The sequence below is a fragment of the Brassica rapa genome, chromosome A09 (assembly GCF_000309985.2).
Source record: "Brassica rapa cultivar Chiifu-401-42 chromosome A09, CAAS_Brap_v3.01, whole genome shotgun sequence".
NCBI classification, from domain to species: Eukaryota; Viridiplantae; Streptophyta; class Magnoliopsida; order Brassicales; family Brassicaceae; genus Brassica; species Brassica rapa.
The window spans coordinates 7,599,583-7,611,109 of NC_024803.2; the positions used below are offsets into that span (position 1 = coordinate 7,599,583).

The 11,527-nt window shown below is 34.5% G+C and overlaps 1 protein-coding gene across 1 annotated transcript; it reads right to left on the bottom strand.

The window, feature by feature from the left end:
• Window positions 1-4,450: 4,450 nt before the first annotated feature.
• LOC103838300 (scarecrow-like protein 28) lies at window positions 4,451-11,112 on the bottom strand. The gene has a single exon (XM_033279683.1). It carries the CDS (start codon window positions 6,548-6,550, stop codon window positions 4,652-4,654), a length of 1,899 nt encoding a protein of 632 aa, XP_033135574.1. The 5' UTR covers window positions 6,551-11,112; the 3' UTR covers window positions 4,451-4,651.
• Between the last annotated feature and the right edge of the window lie 415 nt (window positions 11,113-11,527).

Genomic DNA, 11,527 nt, shown 5'->3' on the forward strand with positions numbered 1-11,527 from the left:
GCTGCGGGAGTTTGCGGATGCGGGTGGTTGCGGTTTCTAGCGGTTTTAAGAGATTTGTACGACTGGTTCTGCAGTTAGAAATTGGTACGTTTGCGGGATACTTATGACTGGTTAACTACCAAATGCAGCAGCGGTTAAATAATAAATTAACAATATTTACATTTTATACAATTATAAAAATATCAAAAATAATAATATTATAATAAATATAAATTTTATATTTAGAAAGTTATAGTTTAATTTTTTAAAAAATTATAGAAAATATTTTTATTTTAAAGTTTTATAATATTAATTAAAATATAATAGATATATTTTAGCATTTTTATAATTCCAATTTAATTTTTTATTGAATATTTTTATTTTTGTATTTATATTGTTTTGGAAAAAAATAAATTTTTTTTATCCTCCCGCAACCGCAAACGCTAGCTGGAACCAGCTTTTGAATTTATGAGGTTCAGAGCGATTTGGAGCGGTTTGGAACGGTTTGGAGCGGTTTGAGCGATTGTTGCAAAACGCCAACAACCGCTAATAACCGCAAAAGCTGCGTTTGCGGGTGGTAGCGGGAAAACCAGTCATACCCTAAGACTCACCCAGTGACCTACTTTTCCGACCAACCTCATTGTATGGCTCTCCATAAGCCTTCCGTGCATCAATTAATATTTTATAAATAGAACCATCCGTCGAAAGATATTTCACGTCACTAAATTTTCATTAAAAAAAAAAAAGAGAACAAATTGATTTTAAAACATCCAATTCTCGTGTTTCTCTTTTTATATGGAGAGTGACACATGAGTGATAAGACTCGATCGAGCTTGTATGACAAAGATTAGAACGATAAGAGATTATAATTTAGCTTCAGAACAATAAATAACCAAAAAAAATCATCAAAACAACTGTAAAATCAAATAAACTAGAAAACTGATAAGGACATTATCGGTTGAACATAGAAGTACGTAAGAGACAAACTTCATGCAATTTGTCTTTGTTTTTATTCTCATATAAGAAGAGATTTTGAATATATCCAATATGACAAAAAAGTACAACTGTTCATTTTCCCGGAAATCCCAGGAGCTAATCCAAAATCACCGTAGCTCCCCGTTTTCACTTAGCATACGAACTACAACACAACAAAATGTAGTTGTCTTGTGGTTGTTCGCCGTCTTGACGCATTCCCTTCTCTCCCCGGCATTGTCCCACATAGAAAGAAAGAGCACGGAGCCTCCGGCCGAAACATAGGTCCGCTAACGTAAAGCGAGGAGTTGAACCTGAACTGGCGAACCGAAATCACTTGAAGAGATTTGTTGACAACAGTCAAAAGATGGGCGCTAAATTCCAATACAATAGGGATCTATCATAAAATCATGTTCAAGTTGGTAGTTAATTTTCAGCTGTGATTGATTTGAAATCACTAGTATACAAGTACTCCCCTGCGTCTAACTTAAAAATGGAATAATAAAATAAATGATAGAATTACAGTGTATATTCTGGCCAAACTTTGCTACATATAGTTTGTTAATTAATATTTTATGGTAATGTATGCTAATTTATTTATTTTTACTAGAACATGAATTTTCAAAAAAGAAAAAAAGTCTGAAAGAATAGTAAATAAGATAAAATACTTTTGTATTTCCTATTTAATATACGTCAGTGTCAAATGGGTTGTGTACTTGTGTGTGATCATAACTTTTCATATCAAATAAGTTAATGCGGTAAAAACAGTATAGAAAATAATAATTAAGTTTTTTTTCAAAAGTTATCTACTTTGATCAATAGTTATTTTATTTTTTTAGAGAATTGGAAGACATAACCATGACAAAACAAAAATTAAATACTTATCTATTAATATGCTATAATCTACTCTTTCCGTTCCCGAAAGTAAGATGTTTTAGATTTTTTACTTATTCTACAAAGATAGATTTTTTATATGTTTAAGGTATTTTTTTATACTTCTAAAAAACATTAAATGAAAATATTTGAATTGATAAAATTTCATTGGTAAAAAGTTATTGTAAAGTGTATAATAAAGTAAAAAAAAAATTAAATTATTAATATTTATTAAATTCTTAATAAATGTCGACACTTTAGAAAATTTTAATTTCAAAAACAGAGGGAGTATAAAAGTCAAATGCACCATCGCAAATTCCCGAAGCCAAACTGTACGCCTACCACTGCTACTCCTAAAAGTATCTCTAATATAAAATTTTATTTTTTATCTAAAATAGAATAAAAGAAAATATAGGATAAAAGTACTTCAATCATATTTTATTTCTCACTCCATACTTCGAATAATGAACAAACAAAAATATAAATTACACCATCTACGAAATAACTCCAGTATAAAATGAAATATGAAGTTGGATGAAAACATTTTTTACTCTATTTTATTTTACTTAATTTTAGAATAAAAATGAAGTTGGATTGGGGATACCTTAACCGAACAAAAAACATATTGTAATCAGTGCTGCTCCTTACATGTAGCCTTTAAACCTGCACAGAAAGGTCAAGTGCACCACTGCAAATTGCCAAGTGAACCAATGCGAAAATGGGATGTACACAATGACCAAGGGCGACACCATGGCGACCAACGACTGCAACCGAGATCTTCCACAATCCTTGAAATCTTCGAAAACTGAAAAATAATAATTTAAGCTAATTTTTTTTGTCTCTGATGTTAAAGAAACCTACCAGAAAAAAATTAGAGGCTAACTCTGAAGAAAATCACCACTTTAACTCCAAAAACAAAAACATGAGCTGTGTAGAGGATTCCAAAAGTGTAGAAGCACCGTGAGAAGCCCTCGCGGAGCCATAGACTACCACATATTATAACTACTCACCATACGCAAGCCAGACCTGAACCATATATACTCGTGCATACAGTGCTCAAAACACACCACCGTAAAAGAAGAACTCACAAGAGTGCACCTTGACGAAAAGGCAAAAAGAACTCTTCTGAACGACTCCGCTAAGAAAGAGAAGCATCCCTCAGAAACCTCCATAACATCCGCCAACTAGCAGAGACGTCTGCCAAGCCAAGACGGAGCCAAGCACATCCTCCTCTGCACAAACAGTGATTAACCATAGGTAAACTAACTATGAGGAGAAACCGTTCAACTTTCTTAACCCAGAAAATGACCACCACCACGACTGTCACTACTCCACCTTGCCGAGAAGCCAGAGCAAGACAAGTCACCACCGAGTCTAAAACACCTCTTGAGTGGCGCACATCGCAAAATGAAAACTTTTTTAAGATTCGCGCACATATCGGAAAAGAGACAGACGAACGAAAAGATAACAAAAAAGAAGATGCAGATGAAAAGAAGAGGGTCTCTCATACCGGTATGCGCGCAAAAAGTACTGATGCCAAAAAAGCTGAAGTGCCTTTATTTGTCGCGAAAAGTGAGGCGGAGTAAAGATATATATAGAAATTAACAATATTCTTCTCTATGGACATTTTCTTTAGTATATATCTTAATATATAAGTGATTTTTTTTTTGGAAGCACCGTATCTTAGTGGTTAAGGTTTAAAGCCTTCTACATCTATGTCTGGAGTCCGAATCTCAGGCTATGTAATTTCTTACAAATTGCACATTACATAAAATCAAGGTTTTAACTCCCGGTAAAAGTGATTTATTAGACAATTATGCAGACTCCAGAAGAAAGACTTACAAAAATTTTTAACATGATGCAAGTAAATTCGGTAAGGCATGGATTTTTATAGGACAACTCAGATGATGCAGTTAAATGTAGATCTTCATGAAATAAATAGTATTATCGATTGTCAAATCATCTGCAGTTTTTCTCATAGTAATATCATAATAAATTAACGCTAAAAATAATTTTTCTAATGGACTTACTTCAAAGTTTTCTATTATCTTGGCGAAAATGACTTACAAATATTTTCATCCACTAAAATCATAAATGCAATCGTCCTTCAGAAATTCAATCACCCATGCCAACTTTTCTTTCACAACCGAACTAGGAGCCACTACAGGGTGAATGAGCCACAGAGTTTGTAGAAGATAAAATTCCATGATTAAAGTTAGAACCATGAATCGAAAATGACACATTTAATGGACAGACCTCAAATAAGGCCCCGATCAATACAATAATGTTGCAACAATTGTTGTTTTTTTCTTTCTCAAACATACAATAGTTGTGGAATGTTTACCTGTTTTTATTTTTTTTTAATATAAAACCGTTTGCAAAAAATAAAAATTGGGCAAATTTCATAAAATACTTTAAAATGAGAACTTTTTACCACTAGATCACATAAAAAGGAAAATGACCAAAAATATTTTCGTTAAAAAGTAAACATCATTTTGAAACAATTTAGAACTATAAATGTTTTTCTAATTTTTCTAATGAAACATTTTGAATTTTGACTTACGATAAAACCATATAGAACTATTTTTAAAAATTTCTCAAAAAATAACTAATAAAGTAGATTATCTAGGCTTATAAAATAACTCCACCTTTGTTATTGATAAAAAAAAAGATATTAAAAATTCAAACTAGTACAAAATATTTCTTCTAACACTTCAAGTTTTCACATAAAGAAAAAAAAATTCCTACCCAAGCAAAAAGAATGAAAGAATAAAATCAATTTTTTTTTGTTCCTTACTATCTTAATAAATAAAAAAACCATTTTATCTCAAAACGAAGAACTTCCCCCAATTCCCCAAGCCGAGATTGTGTAAAGCGGCTGTTCCAACCACCGTAACGTGACTCCTCCGCCGTCACCCTCTTCAGCGCTCCTCTCCACATTGAAGAATCCCTCATCACCGTCTCCATACATCCTAAGCAGCATCTTGCTCTGCAAAACCTCTCTCTCCGAGACTCCAAGACTCCTGAACCCTAACTGCTCCATCATCCTCCTCCACTGCCCAAACCCCACATGCCTTTCTTGCCGATGACTTCCTTCCCACGCTACAATGTTCCTGATCTCTCTCCCGAACAAAACCTCCTCGATCTTCACTCTCATCAAGCTATCCGCACCGAGATGCGTGTGCATCACGTCAAAAACCGCCGAGTAGTACTTAAGCGAGTTACACACACGCGTCTCCAGCTGCGCCGAGTCGTGTTCCGCTTCCTGTTCCGCTATAACGACAGCGACTGGGTTCGTGCTTCTGACCAAACCCACGAAGTTTCTAAACGCGGCTCCGTCGTAAAGCGTCTTGTGAATCTGCATGACGCAGTTGACAGCGACGGCTTCACCTTCCTTGACGTGAAGCATCCACAGCCTAACGTCCTCGAGTCTATCAACGACGGGATGGAACTCGAACGGGAGATTCATCGCCTCCGCGAACCCGCGGAGGCGGTCTCCCGTCTCGTTGAGCTCGTGTTTTGATTCTCCGACGCCCGTGATGCGCACGTGGCGCGGCGGGTTTGACCTTGAAGCTAGGCTTTGGAAGAAGCTCGGCCATTGTAAGCCTTGCTTGATGTCGAAGTCGATGATGTGAACTCTCTCTTTCCCTTCAAACGCTCTGAGTAACATCTCGTTCGCTGTGTAGTGAATGAACTTTGGTATCGGTGTCGCTTGGTTCAAGAACCTCCATGCGTCGTCGTCCTCGAGGGTTCTCTCGAACTCGCGAGGCGGTGCGATGTGGAAGATGTGAGGCCACATACGTGAGACTCTTAGAGCGAGAGCTTCGATGTAGTAAGATATGAGACGAGTCATTGGTGTTGTTCCTCTAGGAGAAGCAAGTTCACCTGTTCTTGCAATGAGATGGTTTATGGCTGCTATGTTTCTTGTTCTGATTGCTTCTAAGCATCCAGTGAGCAGATTCACAAGCTCGAAATCTCGCTGCGAGTCGTTCATGTGATTGTTGTTGATGGTCCTTTCCTCCGTGTTGCCTCCTCTGTGTGAATATTGATTCCGTGAACCATTTGTGGGTTCTGGTACTCTGTGTCGACTGTCTGATGATGCGCTTGTTGATGATCCTGAAGCTTCTTTAACTGCTGCAGGACGGCTACTACTCTCAATGTCCTTATCGCCTAAACCAGCTAACTCGGTGGTTATCACCGAGTTAGCCCAGTTTGGATTATTACTCTGTAAAGGCTGAGAGATCACTTCGCTGGGTGCAAACCAAACCTTTTCTTCATAGTCATCACTTGAACATGTCAAGGAAAAGGGTAATGCTTGAGATGAGTTCTGCGCGGTGAGATGCTCAAACCAGAAACCCCTGTTGTGATCATCATCTCCGCCTCTTTGCCTCTTCACTCTGCTCAGACAAGACTTGTCCACCTTGTTCTCCTCCGCAAATCTCTTCAAACTCTTCTTCTTCTTCACTATGTTGTTGTCGTTGTTCCATGAAAACCCTTCTGTGTTTCCTCTTGTTGTTGCCAAAGGTGGAAGCTTTATGCTTTGCTTAAGGGAACATCCACCGCTCTTGCGCTCAATCGGTTCCTTGCGGGAGAAGCTACTGCTGCAGGGTAAGTCCAGTCTCTGTGTGTTCATGGGAAAATGTACTGAAACTGTTGCTGCTACTGCTTCACTCCTTAGTCTTCGGGTCGGTGACAACAATGATGAACTTGAACAACCTGCCAACATCCTCTACAAAATTCTAACCCACCCAAATATCTAAGTGTGTGTGTGTTTGCACAAACAACAATTGATGAAAAAAATGGAATCCGATGGGAAATGAAATATAATCAATAGTCCTAAATGAAGATGAATAATGAATTTTTGTGAAATCAAATGAAAGAATGTTTTTTTTTGTGACTTAATATGCTGTGTTGGGTGAAAGAAATAGAAAAAAAAATGAAATGAATCCCCACCCTAAATGTATATTCAATTAAAAGAATGAAAGAATGTAACTAATCTAATAAACTTTTTATCAAATCAATCTACCATTAAAAACAATCATCGGATTCCTTTCACAAACAAAATCTAAAATTGTACTGATGATAATAACGACCAACGAATTCACATCATCATGAACAGAGGATGCTCTTGAGGAAGAAGAAGATCTCCTCGGTTGATGAGCAGACTCGAAAGTTGTTGTAAACCCGGTTCTCCATTCCGGTTTGCCAAAATCCCCAGATCAGAAATTCACTCAGAGACCACTGCAACTGCTCGAAGTTATATCTCAAAGATCGTTCCTTTGTTTCTCCCTCTGTTTCTCTCTCTCTCTCACTCACTCACTTTTGTTTATCTCTCTCTAACACTCTACAGAATGTACTACTATACAGGGTTGTTCTACAAATACCATTCTTCACCGACTTTTTTAGTTTGTTTTCTTCCTTGGGTCTTCGAAAATTGAAGTTGTCACTTTTCCTTTTCAAAGTAGATTGTTTTTTTTCAGTGTTGGGAAGAGTGAGTGTTGTACGAGGCACTCTGGATGTTTATGCGCCGTTGGATCCACATAATCGAACGGTGTAGATTTCGTTGAAGGTTTAGTGACCGTTTTGTCAATTGTCGGAGAAATATGACCGTTGGGGGGAGGTTGGAAAGTGTTGGGTGTGTACGGACATATCAATGAAGTGGTCTCATTGGGAAAGCCAAAAACAAAACGACTTTTACATACACAACAAAAAAAAAGCATTACTATTCATAGTTTACTCTTTTTGTCGACAAGGCATTATTAATTTAATTTGATAGGATAAAAAAACACGTTCCCATAAAAAAATCATTTGATAGACATAAAAAAAATTAGACATGTCATCAAAGGTTGCTCAAAAGAAAAAAAAGGCATGTCATCAAATATATGTCTTCACTTACGTCTTAAGAAAATAGATATATTTATCAAAAAAAAAAAATTATTCTTTCTTTTACCGTAAACATTTATAAAATAAAGAACTGACCCTGAGAAGGATTTCTAAACATTTTAGTGTAAATCTCAACAACTTCTTACAATTTACAAAAAAAAAATCTGTACATTAATTTTTTAAAAATCTGGAAAATATAGACCTACGCTCATAGCCGATCTTGTAAAAACTCTTGATCCTATAATATGCAATTTTCAGTTTTCAATTTTGTTGTCTTAAACAAAGTACATAGAAAACTAAAAATGAATTTAAAAAGTAATAAAGTAGTGGAAATCTTCTGGTTCAGTGGTTTGACCAATGGTTCATTAATGCTTTTACATCAAGAAGTCTGAGTTTCAATTATTAGAGAAGGCGGAATTATGTGAATCAAACGACAAAAAACTTACAACAGATCTGCAGCATGGCGCAAGGAGTACCGTCAAGTATGGATTTTATAGGGCGGCTCAGGTGATGCAGTCAAGCGTAAATCCTCGTACGACATGCAGAATTGTCGGCTATAGAATCGTCTGTAATATTTCTCATAGTTGTAATAGCATAATTATGCAGCGTTAAAAAAAAAAGTAACAAAGTACATGATCATCATGAGTGTGTGTATTTAATCGGTGTTGAATTACTTCAACAAGAAAGAAGAACTACTCGCCATTGATGAACCAGTAAGAGTTATCCTTATTCAAACTTAGAAAGAGAGGGTATAATTTATCTTCAGGCAAATCTACAAAAATACTTTTAAACAATTTTTGTCAATAAAATTAATATCACATAAGGAAGAATTTGATTAATGATAATATGTTTCACTAAAGAATAAAAGACTAAACTATTCTTAATAAATAATACATTTTGTAAAAATAAATATTTTTAAAATTAAAATTTAAAATTATATACTCTAATTCTAAACCCTAAACCCCTTTCTCCTCCCAAAATCTAGAGTAAGTAACCCATTAAATTTATATTTTTTGCTCTTTAATGAAATCTATTAAAAATCGTTGTGTGCTATCAAGTTGAGAACAAACAGCTTTTGAATTCAAAACCTTACTATTTTTATTCTTCATTTCAGGGGACCGGTAATGCCAATTTCCACTTCGGAAACGCGATTGGCTATGCATGCTTTCAGGTAAAATATTGGCCTGAATGAATTTAGAGATTCAGTACTATAATAGTGACTGGGAGTTTACATTCATGGAGATCACTATTTGATATGATCCATTGGGATGATATTATCAGTTCTTGATTAAAGGATGTTGGGGTTTTACGATTTTACAGATCGTTCTCGTGGTTGACAGCGTAGGCGCAATGCTGAACCATGACCGGGCGCTGAAGAAATGTAACTCGAACCATCAAAAAGTCAAGAACTAAGCTGTTTACAGGTCAAGCACCACACGTAAAGAAAATAGTTTAGTCTTAAGCTTGTAGGTGCGATTAAAGCAAACGCTTAACGATGGCCACACATGTGTTTGTGATTTATACGAATCACATCTTCAGACTTCAGTGCCTTGCGATTAACGTAATGACTGATTTGCACTTCGTAACGAGACAACAATTTGAGTAGTGTTTGCCTAACTGTCTTAGTCTTCATCATTCATTTTATACAGAAGTATAAACTAAATCTAGTTTCTTATCGTAGTTGTAAAATAATACTTAAAGAAAATAGTTTAGTCTTAAGCTTGTAGGTGCGATTAAAGCAAACGCTTAACGATGGCCACACATGTGTTTGTGATTTATACGAATCACATCTTCAGACTTCAGTGCCTTGCGATTAACGTAATGACTGATTTGCACTTCGTAACGAGACAACAATTTGAGTAGTGTTTGTCTAACTGTCTTAGTCTTCATCATTCATTTTATACAGAAGTATAAACTAAATCTAGTTTCTTATCGTAGTTGTAAAATAATACTTAGTACATATACCTGACATATCCACTTGTGTTTCAAAAGAAAGTTGTAAATTTAAAAGACCAAAGCCTATAGGGATATGCATGGGCATTCGAGTTGGGTCCGGGTCCTTAACATTCAAATTCAACTAGGTATTTGGAAAGTTTTGGTTCAGTTTCAAGTTGAGTTTGGATCGTTTAAGGTAAACAAGTTTATACATGTAAAAAACCTCTATATTCGGATACAAATAGTCTCGGTTCAGTTTTTGGGTCTTGTGGATACTTTCTGGGTCAATTTCTTTGTAATTTTCGGGTAAGTTTTATAAATTTCGAATATAGCCCGGTCCATTTTATCATATACATGAATTTACACCTGAAAAATTCACTTTTTACAATAAATATTAGGCTAGGATTATTAAAATTCGAGTCCATTGTTAACCGATCAGATCTAGGGTTCGGTTCGGTTTGGATCTAAAACCTCCAAATCTTCCATAATAAGACCCCATGAAATAAAATGACATTATCCATACACCTGATCTGGACTAATTTTTATGAATCAGTTCGGGTAAAATGTCCATGCCTATATAGGGACATGGAGTATATGCCACCAAATATGTCTCGTTTTGCCTTTTATTTTGTTTTCCTGGTTTTAAAATATGAATATTTGTAAATTATGAGTTACCTTCCTATCCCAACAGTTCTGAACGTTTAAGATGTTGTTCGTTTGGATATCTGAGCATAGTCTCTAAACGTAATAATATATAAACATGTTATTTATATAGAACATTTGCATACTGTATCTGGATAAAACCTGTCTCAAAAGTAAAATAGGCCCTAAGCTAAAGAAAAATGGGACTTATTTATTCAAACAAAATATAAATTTTTAAAAATTAAACTCCAATCTAGGCTAGAATTTTTTTAAAAAAAAAAACTCGCAATGCACCCCATGCATATGCATACAGCCGGGCTTGATAAACTATCTGATAAACACGGAACTTTAATGTTAATGAGTCAATATTAACTATTCCCTCTGTTTTAAAATGATCCATGTTTTAAAAATTGCTTCAAAAGATATATTTTTTACATTTTCATTTCATTTTCATTTCATTTTATTATGTAATAATGGTAAATTATAAATTTAGAGTAAATTAATTGTGTTTATTGAATTTTGATTGGTAAAATTTGTAGGAAATAATAAATCACTAAAATCATGCATTTATATCAACATTTAATATGTTTAAAACTCCAAAATACACATCCTTTTTAAATACATGGAGTATTAAAATTCGACTTATTCTTAGGTTCACTCCCTAGAGGTTCACCAACCAATAAGATTGTTTTATTTTATATTCGATATCTTTTAAAAAAAAAACAAAATATTGTTAAATTATATTATGTTTTTAAAATTAAAAAGTAAAAAAAAAATAGTAGTAATTACAAAAAAAAATATTTTACATCGTCAGCATAACATTAAACCCTAAACCCTAAATCCTAATCCCTAAACCCTTAATCCTAAACCCTAAACCTTTGGATAAACCCTAAAATCTATGATAAATCCTAAACTCTAAATCAAAATCACTATACACTAAAACACTCAAGGGTTTAGGGTTTAGGGTTTTAGTGTTTTTTATTTAGAGTTTAAGATTTATCCAAGGGTTTACGGTTTACCCAAAGGTTTAGGGTTTAGGATTTAGGGTTTAGGGATTAGGATTTAGAGTTTAGTGTTTTGTTGACAACGTTAAAAATATATTTTTTTTTAATTATTTTTTCTGTAACTATTATCTTTTTTTTTACTTTTTTATTTTAAAAACATAATATAATTTGAGAATATTTTGTTTCCTTTTTTAAAAGATATCGAATTTAAATAATGAAATCCTATTGGTTGGTGAACC